Source organism: Electrona antarctica (genome assembly GCF_951216825.1).
Source record: "Electrona antarctica genome assembly, contig: scaffold_595, whole genome shotgun sequence".
Taxonomy (NCBI): domain Eukaryota; kingdom Metazoa; phylum Chordata; class Actinopteri; order Myctophiformes; family Myctophidae; genus Electrona; species Electrona antarctica.
This window is the reverse complement of record NW_027637831.1, coordinates 1-20,000: the sequence shown is the minus strand read 5'-3', so window position 1 is coordinate 20,000 and position 20,000 is coordinate 1. Positions and strand designations below refer to the sequence as shown.

General features: G+C 44.2%; 1 protein-coding gene across 1 annotated transcript in view; it reads right to left on the bottom strand.

Annotated features, from left to right (window-relative positions):
• rsph9 (radial spoke head component 9) overlaps positions 1 to 19,932 on the bottom strand; it is a gene marked incomplete at its 5' end in the record, with an annotated part of 32,256 nt that extends 12,324 nt beyond the window's left edge. Inside the window, 2 exons of the mRNA XM_079531512.1 lie at positions 19,040 to 19,186; positions 19,755 to 19,932. Of these exons, the coding sequence (XP_079387638.1) occupies positions 19,040 to 19,186; positions 19,755 to 19,932 (325 nt within the window). The remainder of the gene's footprint in view (positions 1 to 19,039; positions 19,187 to 19,754) is intronic.
• Positions 19,933 to 20,000: the final 68 nt, after the last annotated feature.

The window sequence follows — 20,000 nt, the reverse complement described above, 5'->3', positions numbered from 1 at the left end:
TAGGGTTAGGGTTAGGGTTAACCTTCATGGTTAGGGTTAGGGTTAGGGTTAACCTTCATGGTTAGGGTTAGGGTTAGGGTTAACCTTCATGGTTAGGGTTAGGGTTAGGGTTAACCTTCATGGTTAGGGTTAGGGTTAGGGTTAACCTTCATGGTTAGGGTTAGGGTTAGGGTTAGGGTTAGGGTTAACCTTCATGGTTAGGGTTAGGGTTAGGGTTAACCTTCATGGTTAGGGTTAGGGTTAGGGTTAACCTTCATGGTTAGGGTTAGGGTTAACCTTCATGGTTAGGGTTAGGGTTAGGGTTAGGGTTAACCTTCATGGTTAGGGTTAGGGTTAGGGTTAACCTTCATGGTTAGGGTTAGGGTTAGGGTTAACCTTCATGGTTAGGGTTAGGGTTAACCTTCATGGTTAGGGTTAGGGTTAGGGTTAGGGTTAGGGTTAGGGTTAACCTTCATGGTTAGGGTTAGGGTTAACCTTCATGGTTAGGGTTAGGGTTAGGGTTAACCTTCATGGTTAGGGTTAGGGTTAACCTTCATGGTTAGGGTTAGGGTTAGGGTTAGGGTTAGGGTTAACCTTCATGGTTAGGGTTAGGGTTAACCTTCATGGTTAGGGTTAGGGTTAGGGTTAGGGTTAACCTTCATGGTTAGGGTTAGGGTTAACCTTCATGGTTTGGGGATGTTTCATAAACGCAAAGGTTAAAGCCTTAAAGTCTGTGATTTCTTCACCGGGTTGTCAGTGTGCGTGCGTGCGTGCGTGCGTGCGTGCGTGCGTGCGTGCGTGCGTGCGTGCGTGCGTGCGTGCGTGCGTGCGTCATTCACCCATTTACACACACATTCATACACCGATGGCGGCGGAAACCATGCAAGGCATGCTCCACAAATCACATGATGTTATTTCGCTGAGCTGAGGCCTGGTCGACACTCTAACCTCTCAGGATGTCTGATCTGAGGCCTGGTCGACACTCTAACCTCTCAGGTTGTCTGATCTGAGGCCTGGTCGACACTCTAACCTCTCAGACTGTCTGATCTGAGGCCTGGTCGACACTCTAACCTCTCAGGATGTCTGATCTGAGGCCTGGTCGACACTCTAACCTCTCAGACTGTCTGATCTGAGGCCTGGTCGACACTCTAACATCTCAGACTGTCTGATCTGAGGCCTGGTCGACACTCTAACCTCTCAGGATGTCTGATCTGAGGCCTGGTCGACACTCTAACCTCTCAGACTGTCTGATCTGAGGCCTGGTCGACACTCTAACATCTCAGACTGTCTGATCTGAGGCCTGGTCGACATTCTAACATCTCAGGATGTCTGATCTGAGGCCTGGTCGACACTCTAACCTCTCAGGATGTCTGATCTGAGGCCTGGTCGACACTCTAACCTCTCAGACTGTCTGATCTGAGGCCTGGTCGACACTCTAACCTCTCAGACTGTCTGATCTGAGGCCTGGTCGACACTCTAACATCTCAGACTGTCTGATCTGAGGCCTGGTCGACACTCTAACCTCTCAGACTGTCTGATCTGAGGCCTGGTCGACACTCTAACATCTCAGACTGTCTGATCTGAGGCCTGGTCGACACTCTAACATCTCAGGCTGTCTGAACTGTTATGCTGCATGGAGATTATCTTTTTTTTCCCAGCAACCTTTCAGAGTCCAGTCCTCAATTCAATAGGAGTTGGACCTAGCCCTATCTATGCCAGAAGAAGAAGGGGGCTGAGGGTGGGGGGGATGGGGGGGGGGCTGAGGCAATCATTCTTTGACCACATGAACCGAGAACAAAAGCTGGATGTGCTGCTACGAAAACATTAGACATGTGATTGATTGGTTTAACCGTAAATGGCACTTTTTTCTGGCTGGTTTTTGGGATTTCAACGATGTTTCACAACAACATGAAGTTGCTTGCAATGTTGTTTTTGGCAGCAAATTTTGATTTTAGTTTTAGTCATAGTCTTTTGAATAGTAGCTTTCATTTAGTTTTAGTCACATTTTTGTCACCTGGAATGTTTTAGTGTTTAGTCTAGTTTTAGTCCACTAAATGTCATAAGATTTTAGTCCACTAAATGTCGACTAAATCTACCGTTGATTTAGTATTTAGTAAAATGTATTTTGGCAGGCCTTGATGCCGTTATAATGGCTGATTTTACACTTTTTTCAGCATGCAACCAAGTGTAAAATGACTCGTACTGGATCTCTTGTCCACTAGTCCCTTCCTAACATTTTAGTCTAGTTTTCATCTGTTGACGAAATTGTCAATACATTTAGTCTTAGTTTTAGTCATCATAGCTTAGTTTTCATTTAGTTTCCATTTAGTTCGTCAGGTAAAAAAGGTAGTCGACGGACATTTTTCGTCTTAGTTTTAGTCGACAAAAACAACACTGTTTGCTCGCTGTCTTTTTGTGCTGTTCTGTGGAACCTTTTATCGACAAGGACCAGCGGTGGAAATAAGTACTAATTATTTTAACTAAGTACCAAAACCTACAAGTAAAAGTCAGGAATTCTAAATTCTAAATTCTATTCTAAATACTTGAGTAAAAGTATAGGCACCAAAAGTAAAAGTACTAACCCTATGCCCCGATTGGCATATAGGGTTTCGAAAATAGCAGATCTACAAGCTCACAATGCATCGCGACGCATTGTGAGCTTGTATATCTGCTATTTTCGAATGGTCGAAATGAAGTGGTTAATGTATGTTTTGTAATCATAATCAAAATCTACAAAGTAACAATAGTACAACATTTGGATCTGAGATGTGGTGGACTACAAGTGAATGGTACATTTATATACATTCACCCATTCACACACCTTTACATAGATAGATTACATTCACCCATTCACACACCTTTACATAGATAGATTACATTCACCCATTCACACACCTTTACATAGATAGATTACATTCACCCATTCACACACCTTTACATAGATAGATTACATTCACCCATTCACACACCTTTACATAGATAGATTACATTCACCCATTCACACACCTTTACATAGATAGATTACATTCACCCATTCACACACCTTTACATAGATAGATTACATTCACCCATTCACACACCTTTACATAGATAGATTACATTCACCCATTCACACACCTTTACATAGATAGATTGCATTCACCCATTCACACACCTTTACATAGATAGATTACATTCACCCATTCACACACCTTTACATAGATAGATTGCATTCACCCATTCACACACCTTTACATAGATAGATTGCATTCACCCATTCACACACCTTTACATAGATAGATTGCATTCACCCATTCACACACCTTTACATAGATAGATTACATTCACCCATTCACACACCTTTACATAGATAGATTGCATTCACCCATTCACACACCTTTACATAGATAGATTGCATTCACCCATTCACACACCTTTACATAGATAGATTGCATTCACCCATTCACACACCTTTACATAGATAGATTACATTCACCCATTCACAAACCTTTACATAGATAGATTACATTCACCCATTCACACACCTTTACATAGATAGATTACATTCACCCATTCACACACCTTTACATAGATAGATTACATTCACCCATTCACACACCTTTACATAGATAGATTACATTCACCCATTCACACACCTTTACATAGATAGATTACATTCACCCATTCACACACCTTTACATAGATAGATTACATTCACCCATTCACACACCTTTACATAGATAGATTACATTCACCCATTCACACACCTTTACATAGATAGATTACATTCACCCATTCACACACCTTTACATAGATAGATTACATTCACCCATTCACACACCTTTACATAGATAGATTACATTCACCCATTCACACACCTTTACATAGATAGATTACATTCACCCATTCACACACCTTTACATAGATAGATTACATTCACCCATTCACACACCTTTACATAGATAGATTACATTCACCCATTCACACACCTTTACATAGATAGATTACATTCACCCATTCACACACCTTTACATAGATAGATTACATTCACCCATTCACACACCTTTACATAGATAGATTACATTCACCCATTCACACACCTTTACATAGATAGATTACATTCACCCATTCACACACCTTTACATAGATAGATTACATTCACCCATTCACACACCTTTACATAGATAGATTACATTCACCCATTCACACACCTTTACATAGATAGATTACATTCACCCATTCACACACCTTTACATAGATAGATTACATTCACCCATTCACACACCTTTACATAGATAGATTACATTCACCCATTCACACACCTTTACATAGATAGATTACATTCACCCATTCACACACCTTTACATAGATAGATTACATTCACCCATTCACACACCTTTACATAGATTGATTACATTCACCCATTCACACACCTTTACATAGATAGATTACATTCACCCATTCACACACCTTTACATAGATAGATTACATTCACCCATTCACACACCTTTACATAGATAATTACATTCACCCATTCACACACCTTTACATAGATAGATTACATTCACCCATTCACACACCTTTACATAGATAGATTACATTCACCCATTCACACACACATTCACACACCTTTACATAGATAGATTACATTCACCCATTCACACACCTTTACATATATAGATTACATTCACCCATTCACACACCTTTACATAGATATATTACATTCACCCATTCACACACACATTCACACACCTTTACATAGATAGATTACATTCACCCATTCACACACCTTTACATAGATAGATTACATTCACCCATTCACACACACATTCACACACCTTTACATAGATAGATTACATTCACCCATTCACACACCTTTACATATATAGATTACATTCACCCATTCACACACACATTCACACACCTTTACATAGATAGATTACATTCACCCATTCACACACCTTTACATAGATAGATTACATTCACCCATTCACACACCTTTACATATATAGATTACATTCACCCATTCACACACACATTCACACACCTTTACATAGATAGATTACATTCACCCATTCACACACCTTTACATAGATAGATTACATTCACCCATTCACACACATTCACACACCTTTACATAGATAGATTACATTCACCCATTCACACACATTTACATAGATAGATTACATTCACCCATTCACACACCTTTACATAGATAGATTACATTCACCCATTCACACACCTTTACATAGATAGATTACATTCACCCATTCACACACCTTTACATAGATAGATTACATTCACCCATTCACACACCTTTACATAGATAGATTACATTCACCCATTCACACACCTTTACATAGATAGATTACATTCACCCATTCACACACACATTCACACACCTTTACATAGATAGATTACATTCACCCATTCACACACCTTTACATAGATAGATTACATTCACCCATTCACACACACATTCACACACCTTTACATAGATAGATTACATTCACCCATTCACACACCTTTACATAGATAGATTACATTCACCCATTCACACACACATGCACACACCTTTACATAGATAGATTACATTCACCCATTCACACACCTTTACATAGATAGATTACATTCACCCATTCACACACCTTTACATAGATAGATTACATTCACCCATTCACACACACATTCACACACCTTTACATAGATAGATTACATTCACCCATTCACACACCTTTACATAGATAGATTACATTCACCCATTCACACACACATTCACACACCTTTACATAGATAGATTACATTCACCCATTCACACACCTTTACATAGATAGATTACATTCACCCATTCACACACCTTTACATAGATAGATTACATTCACCCATTCACACACACATTCACACACCTTTACATAGATAGATTACATTCACCCATTCACACACCTTTACATAGATAGATTACATTCACCCATTCACACACACATTCACACACCTTTACATAGATAGATTACATTCACCCATTCACACACCTTTACATAGATAGATTACATTCACCCATTCACACACACATTCACACACCTTTACATAGATAGATTACATTCACCCATTCACACACCTTTACATAGATAGATTACATTCACCCATTCACACACCTTTACATAGATAGATTACATTCACCCATTCACACACCTTTACATAGATAGATTACATTCACCCATTCACACACCTTTACATAGATAGATTACATTCACCCATTCACACACACATTCACACACCTTTACATAGATAGATTGCATTCACCCATTCACACACCTTTACATAGATAGATTACATTCACCCATTCACACACCTTTACATAGATAGATTACATTCACCCATTCACACACCTTTACATAGATAGATTACATTCACCCATTCACACACCTTTACATAGATAGATTACATTCACCCATTCACACACACACACACACACACACACATTCACACACCTTTACATAGATAGATTACATTCACCCATTCACACACCTTTACATAGATAGATTACATTCACCCATTCACACACACATTCACACACCTTTACATAGATAGATTACATTCACCCATTCACACACCTTTACATAGATATATTACATTCACCCATTCACACACACATTCACACACCTTTACATAGATAGATTACATTCACCCATTCACACACACATTCACACACCGTTACATAGATAGATTACATTCACCCATTCACACACACATTCACACACCTTTACATAGATAGATTACATTCACCCATTCACACACACACACACACACACACACACATTCACACACCTTTACATAGATAGATTACATTCACCCATTCACACACGTTTACATAGATAGATTACATTCACCCATTCACACACACATTCACACACCTTTACATAGATAGATTACATTCACCCATTCACACACCTTTACATAGATATATTACATTCACCCATTCACACACACATTCACACACCTTTACATAGATAGATTACATTCACCCATTCACACACACATTCACACACCGTTACATAGATAGATTACATTCACCCATTCACACACACATTCACACACCTTTACATAGATAGATTACATTCACCCATTCACACACACATTCACACACCGTTACATAGATAGATTACATTCACCCATTCACACACACATTAACACACCTTTACATAGATAGATTACATTCACCCATTCACACACACATTCACACACCTTTACATAGATAGATTACATTCACCCATTCACACACACATTCACACACCTTTACATAGATAGATTACATTCACCCATTCACACACACATTCACACACCTTTACATAGATAGATTACATTCACCAATTCACACACACATTCACACACCTTTGCATAGATAGATTACATTCACCCATTCACACACACATTCACACACCTTTACATAGATAGATTACATTCACCCATTCACACACACATTCACACACCTTTACATAGATAGATTACATTCACCCATTCACACACACATTCACACACCTTTACATAGATAGATTACATTCACCCATTCACACACATATTCACACACCTTTACATAGATAGATTACATTCACCCATTCACACACACATTCACACACCTTTACATAGATTGTGCATTGCATTCACCCATTCACACACACATTCACACACCTTTACATAGAGTGTGCATTACATTCACCCATTCACACACACATTCACACACCTTTACATAGATTGTGCATTACATTCACCCATTCACACACACACACACACACACACACACACACACACACACACACACACACACACACACACACACACACACACACACACACACACACACACACACACACACACACACACACACACACACACACACACGTTTACATAGATTGTGCATTACATTCACCCATTCACACACACATTCACACACCTTTACATAGATTGTGCATTACATTCACCCATTCACACACACATTCACACACCTTTACATAGATTGTGCATTACATTCACCCATTCACACACATTCACACACCTTTACATAGATTGTGCATTACATTCACCCATTCACACACACATTCACACACCTTTACATAGATTGTGCATTACATTCACCCATTCACACACACATTCACACACCTTTACATAGATTGTGCATTACATTCACCCATTCACACACACATTCACACACCTTTACATAGATTGTGCATTACATTCACCCATTCACACACACATTCACACACCTTTACATAGATTGTGCATTACATTCACCCATTCACACACACCTTTACATAGATTGTGCATTACATTCACCCATTCACACACACATTCACACACCTTTACATAGATTGTGCATTACATTCACCCATTCACACACACATTCACACACCTTTACATAGATTGTGCATTACATTCACCCATTCACACACACATTCACACACCTTTACATAGATTGTGCATTACATTCACCCATTCACACACACACATTCACACACCTTTACATAGATTGTGCATTACATTCACCCATTCACACACACCTTTACATAGATTGTGCATTACATTCACCCATTCACACACACATTCACACACCTTTACATAGATTGTGCATTACATTCACCCATTCACACACACATTCACACACCTTTACATAGATTTTGCATTACATTCACCCATTCACACACATATTCACACACCTTTACATAGATTGTGCATTACATTCACCCATTCACACACACATTCACACACCTTTACATAGATTGTGCATTACATTCACCCATTCACACACACCTTTACATAGATTGTGCATTACATTCACCCATTCACACACACATTCACACACCTTTACATAGATTGTGCATTACATTCACCCATTCACACACACATTCACACACCTTTACATAGATTGTGCATTACATTCACCCATTCACACACATTCACACACCTTTACATAGATTGTGCATTACATTCACCCATTCACACACACATTCACACACCTTTACATATATTGTGCATTACATTCACCCATTCACACACACATTCACACACCTTTACATAGATTGTGCATTACATTCACCCATTCACACACACATTCACACACCTTTACATAGATTGTGCATTACATTCACCCATTCACACACACATTCACACACCTTTACATAGATTGTGCATTACATTCACCCATTCACACACACCTTTACATAGATTGTGCATTACATTCACCCATTCACACACACATTCACACACCTTTACATAGATTGTGCATTACATTCACCCATTCACACACACATTCACACACCTTTACATAGATTGTGCATTACATTCACCCATTCACACACACACATTCACACACCTTTACATAGATTGTGCATTACATTCACCCATTCACACACACATTCACACACCTTTACATAGATTGTGCATTACATTCACCCATTCACACACACATTCACACACCTTTACATAGATTGTGCATTACATTCACCCATTCACACACACATTCACACACCTTTACATAGATTGTGCATTGCATTCACCCATTCACACACACATTCACACACCTTTACATAGAGTGTGCATTACATTCACCCATTCACACACACATTCACACACCTTTACATAGATTGTGCATTACATTCACCCATTCACACACACACACACACACACACACACACACACACACACACACACACACACACACACACACACACACACACACACACACACACACACACACACACACACGTTTACATAGATTGTGCATTACATTCACCCATTCACACACACATTCACACACCTTTACATAGATTGTGCATTACATTCACCCATTCACACACATTCACACACCTTTACATAGATTGTGCATTACATTCACCCATTCACACACACATTCACACACCTTTACATAGATTGTGCATTACATTCACCCATTCACACACACATTCACACACCTTTACATAGATTGTGCATTACATTCACCCATTCACACACACATTCACACACCTTTACATAGATTGTGCATTACATTCACCCATTCACACACACATTCACACACCTTTACATAGATTGTGCATTACATTCACCCATTCACACACACCTTTACATAGATTGTGCATTACATTCACCCATTCACACACACATTCACACACCTTTACATAGATTGTGCATTACATTCACCCATTCACACACACATTCACACACCTTTACATAGATTGTGCATTGCATTCACCCATTCACACACACATTCACACACCTTTACATAGAGTGTGCATTACATTCACCCATTCACACACACATTCACACACCTTTACATAGATTGTGCATTACATTCACCCATTCACACACACACACACACGTTTACATAGATTGTGCATTACATTCACCCATTCACACACACATTCACACACCTTTACATAGATTGTGCATTACATTCACACATTCACACACCTTTACATAGATTGTGCATTACATTCACCCATTCACACACACATTCACACACCTTTACATAGATTGTGCATTACATTCACCCATTCACACACACATTCACACACCTTTACATAGATTGTGCATTACATTCACCCATTCACACACACATTCACACACCTTTACATAGATTGTGCATTACATTCACCCATTCACACACACATTCACACACCTTTACATAGATTGTGCATTACATTCACCCATTCACACACACATTCACACACCTTTACATAGATTGTGCATTACATTCACCCATTCACACACACATTCACACACCTTTACATAGATTGTGCATTACATTCACCCATTCACACATTCACACACCTTTACATAGATTGTGCATTACATTCACCCATTCACACACACATTCACACACACATTCACACACCTTTACATAGATTGTGCATTACATTCACCCATTCACACACACATTCACACACCTTTACATAGATTGTGCATTACATTCACCCATTCACACACCTTTACATAGATTGTGCATTACATTCACCCATTCACACACACATTCACACACCTTTACATAGATTGTGCATTACATTCACCCATTCACACACAGATTCACACACCTTTACATAGATTGTGCATTACATTCACCCATTCACACACACATTCACACACCTTTACATAGATAGATTACATTCACCCATTCACACACACATTCACACACCTTTACATAGATAGATTACATTCACCCATTCACACACACATTCACACACCTTTACATAGATTGTGCTTTACATTCACCCATTCACACACACATTCACACACCTTTACATAGATAGATTACATTCACCCATTCACACACACATTCACACACCTTTACATAGATTGTGCTTTACATTCACACATTCACACACCGATGGTGGAGGAAACCATGCAAGGCACCAACCAGCACATCGGGAACAATTACGGGTTCAGAGTCTTGCTCAAGGACACTTCCACACGAACTCTGGGGGAGCCCACAGGGATCGAACCGGCAACCTCACGGTTTTCCCATCCAGCTGCTCTACCAGCCACTCTACCCCTGAGCCACTGCCTGCCGTAAAGTACAAATACCTTCAAAAAGTACAATACTTGAGTTGAAGTAGTTTCTTTACGCCACTGGCCAATAGCAAACGTATCGATGGGAGGAGAGGGGGAAACATTCTCGTGAATTCTGCGAGCATTCTTGGAGCTGCTGGCTGTGTGTGTGTGTGTGTGTGTGTGTGTGTGTGTGTGTGTGTGTGTGTGAGTGAGTAGCAATAAATAAATAATGTGGGGCGAAAAAGCAAAAGTCATAAATCAAGTGGAAACGGCTTCTTTCTGCCAACTCCCTGCAACGCCGGACGGATGGTTGGTGTGGAAAAACAGAGGGGAAGCTCTGCTTGTTGGGGGTCCCTGGGGGTCCCCGGGGGGCAGAAAGCACCTGTTTTGGTGTCTATGGAGATACAGACGTCCCAGAGCCGAAGGAGGCGTCTACCTTTCTGTGTCTATGGAGATACAGACGGCCCAGAGCCGAAGGAGGCGTCTACCTTTCTGTGTCTATGGAGATACAGACGGCCCAGAGCCGAAGGAGACGTCTACCTTTCTGTGTCTATGGAGATACAGACGGCCCAGAGCCGAAGGAGGCGTCTACCTTTCTGTGTCTATGGAGATACAGACGGCCCAGAGCCGAAGGAGGCGTCTACCTTTCTGTGTCTGTGGAGATACAGACGGCCCAGAGCCGAAGGAGACGTCTACCTTTCTGTGTCTGTGGAGTTACAGACGCCCCGGAGCCGAAGGAGGCGTCTACCTTTCTGTGTCTATGGAGATACAGACGGCCCAGAGCCGAAGGAGGCGTCTACCTTTCTGTGTCTATGGAGATACAGACGGCCCAGAGCCGAAGGAGGCGTCTACCTTTCTGTGTCTATGGAGATACAGACGGCCCAGAGCCGAAGGAGGCGTCTACCTTTCTGTGTCTATGGAGATACAGACGGCCCAGAGCCGAAGGAGGCGTCTACCTTTCTGTGTCAATGGAGATACAGAGGGCCCAGAGTCGAAGGAGGCGTCTACCTTTCTATGTCTATGGAGATACAGACTCCCCAAACCAACAGTTTCTATGTCTATGGTGTGTATGACTATTATCTAAAACAGGCCATTATTCCACTGGACAGAGAGAGACAGAGAGAGAGAGAGAGAGAGAGAGAGAGAGAGAGAGAGAGAGAGAGGGCATCGACGCATCCTTACAGGAAAAAGGATAGGCTACGTGATAATTATTATTTCCTCTCCAAAGATTCCGATGACTCCGTTGGAAACCAGAATGGCGCGGCCGATCGGGCGCCAGTAGAACAGCTTATTTACGTGTAATGTGGCGTGCTGGGGCTCTGGCACACGCCGGCCAATGCTTTTATATCGCACGCATGTCCCGATGGACCGTTCTATGTTTGAGCCGTTTCCTTGGAAAGCCAGCGGCCGCGCCTCGTTGACATGTTGCACTACAGGCTCCCACTGATGATGACGGTGTAGGATGGATGGGGGGGGGGGGGGGGGGCAGGGGGTGGGGGGATGGGTGCATGTTGTTATAATGACCCTACACTGATGATGACGGTGTAGGATGGATGGGGGGGGGGGGGGGTGGGGGGGATGGGTGCATGTTGTTATAATGACAACACGCTGATGATGACGGTGTAGGATGGATGGGGGGGGGGGGGGGGGGCAGGGGGTGGGGGGGATGGGTGCATGTTGTTATAATGACCCTACACTGATGATGACGGTGTAGGATGGATAGGGGGGGGGGGATGGGTGCATGTTGTTATAATGACAACACGCTGATGATGACGGTGTAGGATGGATGGGGGGGGGGGGACCAGGGGGGGCAGGGGGTGGGGGGATGGGTTCATGTTGTTATAATGACAACACGCTGATAATGTCTTAACGAAGCCCTTTTTTTTATTTTACACATTAATGATTAATAATGAATTTATTAGTGAATTAAAAACGCACCCAGGGTGCAGTACCCCCGGCGGCCACAAGGGGGGGGGGGGGGGGGAATATCTCACAACGGGTAAGGGCTAGTAATGACAAATCATCATCATCATCATAATTGTTTCGACCGCGGTCAAGGTCATGGCTTTCACAACGCCACGCCAGACCTCCCGGTCCTCATTGCCTCCCCGGTCCTCCCGGTCCTCCCGGTCCTCCCGGTCCTTCATTGCCTCCCCGGTCCTCCCGGTCCTCCCGGTCCTTCATTGCCTCCCCGGTCCTCCCGGTCCTCCCGGTCCTCCCGGTCCTTCATTGCCTCCCCGGTCCTCCCGGTCCTCCCGGTCCTTCATTGCCTCCCCGGTCCTCCCGGTCCTTCATTGCCTCCCCGGTCCTGTCGGTCCTCCCGGTCCTTCATTGCCTCCCCGGTCCTCCCGGTCCTCCCGGTCCTTCATTGCCTCCCCGGTCCTCCCGGTCCTCCCGGTCCTCCCGGTCCTTCATTGCCTCCCCGGTCCTCCCGGTCCTCCCGGTCCTTCATTGCCTCCCCGGTCCTCCCGGTCCTTCATTGCCTCCCCGGTCCTGTCGGTCCTCCCGGTCCTTCATTGCCTCCCCGGTCCTCCCGGTCCTCCCGGTCCTTCATTGCCTCCCCGGTCCTCCCGGTCCTTCATTGCCTCCCCGGTCCTGTCGGTCCTCCCGGTCCTTCATTGCCTCCCCGGTCCTCCCCGGTCCTCCCCGGTCCTCCCGGTCCTTCACAACGCCACGCCAGACCTCCCGGTCCTTCATTGCCTCCCCGGTCCTCCCGGTCCTCCCGGTCCTCCCCGGTCCTCCCTTGCCTCCCCGGTCCTCCCGGTCCTCCCCGGTCCTCCCCGGTCCTCCCTTGCCTCCCCGGTCCTCCCGGTCCTCCCGGTCCTCCCCGGTCCTCCCCGGTCCTCCCAGTCCCCCCGGTCCTCCCCAGTCCTCCCGGTCCTTCATGGCTTTCACAATGCCACGCCAGACCTCCCGGTCCTTCATTGCCATCCCCAGTTCCTGCTTTACTGATGCATGTGTCCCTATAGCGATGACATCATGTGTCCCTATAGCGATGACATCAGGGAACGACAGTTTTCTACCTCTGGTCTGCTTTGAGGCAGGACTCCAGAGAAGAAGGGAAGATATAACCTCATTGTCAGCTCTGTAGCAGTGGCCGGAAAACTGTGTTCTTCTGGATCGGACCAGTGAAGAAACACGGGGAAGGTTGCCGTGTATTAGATTAGTCGATGACAAAATGACAATGACAAAAACGACATGTCTGAAACCAATTAGAGCATCTGCCGTAGCACCCAACAACTTCTAGAGGAATGATTTCTGATATGTTGCTGTGGCTAAATGGGCCAAAAGATTGAGTCATCCCACACACACACACACACACACACACACACACACACACACACACACACACACACACACACACACACACACACACACACACACACACACACACACACACACACACACACACACACACACAGTATGAGGCTGGGATCAGTGGGCTGATATGCTTCTTCGTCCTAGTTAACCCATTTCGACCCGAGGACGATTCTACAAATGTCTTCTAAATCCTGACAGTTTACTGAAAAACGTCTGTTTCTATGCCAGTGGTTCTCAAACTATTTCATGTCAAGAACCCCCAGAATTATCTGTATTTGCCCGGCCGACCCCCATCTGAAAATATGTTGTTCCAGGGACCTCACCAGAAGAAAAGATTTGAGTTAAAAACGTGGGTGGTCGCAACCTATAAGCTCATAGCGCAGCACTCGGTGCCGCGCTTTGAGCTTGTAGATCTGCTATTTTTCAATAGCTAAAGTATAACATAATGCTGAAAACACCAAAAGGGGATCCTGTACAGAATGGGTTAAGCTGTTCTGAAGCAAAAAGCAACTGCAGGGTGATTTATAAAGTACCTCCATGCCGGTAGTCTGGCATGTTTAGCCCAGCATTGATTTGACTTTTACTACTGGCTAATTTCCAAAGGTTTGACTTCCGAGAAAGGCATTGGGTCCTTCTGTCTGTTTATTTCAGTACTAGTAGACTATATAGTATGCAAATACATCACAGTTTTTAAATGTTTAAATTCAATGTTTGAATTTGTTTAAATTGTATTGTTTTCTCCTGAATATAGCCATTGGCAATTCCCCTAAAAAGTGTCCCCCATATCTTGCAAGTATGATTGAACCCTACAAACCCTCCCACGCACTCAGATCAGCCAACACTGGGAAGCTGGAAGTATCCTCACTAAAAACGCCGGGACAACGCTCCACACGTCCCAAACTCTTCTTCCCTTTTCAGACTCCATCATGGCCCGTAGCACTTACCCTACCACTTAGATAGCACTTTTTGTAGACTTAGATATCATTTTATACAGACTTATAGCATGTTATGTAGACAGCACAATAATTGCATTGTATGTAGTCATAGCACTTCATACATAGCATAGTATAGTTTATATGTATAGTTTCATTATATAGATATTCCACTGTTACGTTTTTATATATGTGATGTATTGCCATTTTGTTCTTGCTTAATGTAAGTCACTCTGGATTAAGAGCGTCTGTTAAATGCCTAAATTGTAAATTGTATAGGGGGAGGGAGTGATGCGTTCGGTAGGATTTGGGCTTATTTGGGAGCCATCTTCCTGCCTACATGTAGGCTAGTAGGATGCTAGGCTACTTGGCTGCCAGTCTGTAGTTCCATCTTCCTGCCTACATGTAGGCTAGTAGGATGCTAGGCTACTAGGCTGCCAGTCTGTAGTTCCATCTTCCTGCCTACATGTAGGCTAGTAGGATGCTAGGCTACTAGGCTGCCAGTCTGTAGTTCCATCTTCCTGCCTACATGTAGGCTAGTAGGATGCTAGGCTACTAGGCTGCCAGTCTGTAGTTCCATCTTCCTGCCTACATGTAGGCTAGTAGGATGCTAGGCTACTAGGCTGCCAGTCTGTAGTTCCATCTTCCTGCCTACATGTAGGCTAGTAGGATGCTAGGCTACTTGGCTGCCAGTCTGTAGTTCCATCTTCCTGCCTACATGTAGGCTAGTAGGATGCTAGGCTACTTGGCTGCCAGTCTGTAGTTCCATCTTCCTGCCTACATGTAGGCTAGTAGGATGCTAGGCTACTAGGCTGCCAGTCTGTAGTTCCATCTTCCTGCCTACATGTAGGCTAGTAGGATGCTAGGCTACTAGGCTGCCAGTCTGTAGTTCCATCTTCCTGCCTACATGTAGGCTAGTAGGATGCTAGGCTACTAGGCTGCCAGTCTGTAGTTCCATCTTCCTGCCTACATGTAGGCTAGTAGGATGCTAGGCTACTAGGCTGCCAGTCTGTAGTTCCATCTTCCTGCCTACATGTAGGCTAGTAGGATGCTAGGCTACTTGGCTGCCAGTCTGTAGTTCCATCTTCCTGCCTACATGTAGGCTAGTAGGATGCTAGGCTACTTGGCTGCCAGTCTGTAGTTCCATCTTCCTGCCTACATGTAGGCTAGTAGGATGCTAGGCTACTTGGCTGCCAGTCTGTAGTTCCATCTTCCTGCCTACATGTAGGCTAGTAGGATGCTAGGCTACTAGGCTGCCAGTCTGTAGTTCCATCTTCCTGCCTACATGTAGGCTAGTAGGATGCTAGGCTACTAGGCTGCCAGTCTGTAGTTCCATCTTCCTGCCTACATGTAGGCTAGTAGGATGCTAGGCTACTAGGCTGCCAGTCTGTAGTTCCATCTTCCTGCCTACATGTAGGCTAGTAGGATGCTAGGCTACTAGGCTGCCAGTCTGTAGTTCCATCTTCCTGCCTACATGTAGGCTAGTAGGATGCTAGGCTACTAGGCTGCCAGTCTGTAGTTCCATCTTCCTGCCTACATGTAGGCTAGTAGGATGCTAGGCTACTTGGCTGCCAGTCTGTAGTTCCATCTTCCTGCCTACATGTAGGCTAGTAGGATGCTAGGCTACTTGGCTGCCAGTCTGTAGTTCCATCTTCCTGCCTACATGTAGGCTAGTAGGATGCTAGGCTACTAGCCTGCCAGTCTGTAGTTCCATCTTCCTGCCTACATGTAGGCTAGTAGGATGCTAGGCTACTAGGCTGCCAGTCTGTAGTTCCATCTTCCTGCCTACATGTAGGCTAGTAGGATGCTAGGCTACTTGGCTGCCAGTCTGTAGTTCCATCGTCCTGCCTACATGTAGGCTAGTAGGATGCTAGGCTACTAGGCTGCCAGTCTGTAGTTCCATCTTCCTGCCTACATGTAGGCTAGTAGTATGCTAGGCTACTAGGCTGCCAGTCTGTAGTTCCATCTTCCTGCCTACATGTAGGCTAGTAGGATGCTAGGCTACTAGGCTGCCAGTCTGTAGTTCCATCTTCCTGCCTACATGTAGGCTAGTAGGATGCTAGGCTACTTGGCTGCCAGTCTGTAGTTCCATCTTGCTGCCTACATGTAGGCTAGTAGGATGCTAGGCTACTAGGCTGCCAGTCTGTAGTTCCATCTTCCTGCCTACATGTAGGCTAGTAGGATGCTAGGCTACTTGGCTGCCAGTCTGTAGTTCCATCTTCCTGCCTACATGTAGGCTAGTAGGATGCTAGGCTACTTGGCTGCCAGTCTGTAGTTCCATCTTCCTGCCTACATGTAGGCTAGTAGGATGCTAGGCTACTAGGCTGCCAGTCTGTAGTTCCATCTTCCTGCCTACATGTAGGCTAGTAGGATGCTAGGCTACTAGGCTGCCAGTCTGTAGTTCCATCGTCCTGCCTACATGTAGGCTAGTAGTATGCTAGGCTACTAGGCTGCCAGTCTGTAGTTCCATCTTCCTGCCTACATGTAGGCTAGTAGGATGCTAGGCTACTAGGCTGCCAGTCTGTAGTTCCATCTTTCTGCCTACATGTAGGCTAGTAGGATGCTAGGCTACTAGGCTGCCAGTCTGTAGTTCCATCTTCCTGCCTACATGTAGGCTAGTAGGATGCTAGGCTACTAGGCTGCCAGTCTGTAGTTCCATCTTCCTGCCTACATGTAGGCTAGTAGTATGCTAGGCTACTAGGCTGCCAGTCTGTAGTTCCATCTTCCTGCCTACATGTAGGCTAGTAGGATGCTAGGCTACTAGGCTGCCAGTCTGTAGTTCCATCTTCCTGCCTACATGTAGGCTAGTAGTATGCTAGGCTACTAGGCTGCCAGTCTGTAGTTCCATCTTCCTGCCTACATGTAGGCTAGTAGGATGCTAGGCTACTAGGCTGCCAGTCTGTAGTTCGTATAGTTTGCTTGTCAGTGACTCTGGTGTGTAAACTGTCACTGCAGTCCAACATCTTCCATCTCTCCTATCTATGACTCTTCTACTCTATGGCTCTGGATCGACGGTGGTATTATTATTATTATTATTATTCGGCGTTAGAAAACGATCTGGTGTCTGATCTGATAGAACACCTCCCCCCTCCCCTCACGTCAGAACAGTTCTCAATGTTTACATCTTACTTGATGAGAAAACATGTGACATATAATGGAACCAGGGGGAGGTTGGGTGGTTTCAAATTTAAAAGTAGCAAAAATAGAAGATCTTATCAGACAGTGTATATAACTATATATTACGTACCTTTAGGGATGTCGTCAGACAGTGTATATAACTATATATTACGTACCTTTAGGGATGTCGTCAGACAGCGGCTCCAGGAAGTCCATCGAAGGATGGGAGTCAGCCATCTGCAGGATGGATTTCCTCTTGCCATGTTTGGGCGTGGTGAAGTGGAGGAAGTTGTGCAGCTTCCCGGCCTCCGCGTGAGACAGACCTGGTGGTGGTGGTGGGGGGGGGGGGGGGGGGGGGAGGAAGTAACTATAAGTACATTTACTATAATATACTGTACTTAAAGTCAATTGTTGGGATCTAGGATCGTCAGGTACCATGACAACATAATTGTAAAAAAAATATATATTGTAACTCTCCGACGCATTGTGTGCGCTTGTAGATTGGCTATTTGTGCTATTTTTTTAAAGAGCTTAAGTCAGGAAAATACAACAATTATGCTGATTTTCGAACCCCCTCGATATTATGCAGTCAGTCATAATATCAATATATTGTCCAGCCCGAACGCGTCAGGCACACATGAACCTACCGGTTGGTTTGGACCAAACCGTGGGGTGTTATTTATTTACCGCTGAAGCTGCGGTTGGTTTGGACCAAACCGTGGGGTGTTATTTATTTACCGGTGAAGCTGCGGTTGGTTTGGACCAAACCGTGGGGTGTTATTTATTTACCGCTGAAGCTGCGGTTGGTTTGGACCAAACCGTGGGGTGTTATTTATTTACCGGTGAAGCTGCGGTTGGTTTGGACCAAACCGTGGGGTGTTATTTATTTACCGGTGAAGCTGCGGTTGGTTTGGACCAAACCGTGGGCGTTCTGGATGAAAGCACCTCGGGGCACCACGGACGCCTCGGCATCGATCTGGTGAACCGTCACCGCCAGCCTGACCTCCTCCTTGACCTTGACCTGTGGGCGAGGAAGAGGAGGACATGACACCTCCTCCTTGACCTTGACCTGTGGGCGAGGAAGAGGAGGATATGACACCTCCTCCTGACCTGTGGGCGAGGAAGAGGAGGATATGA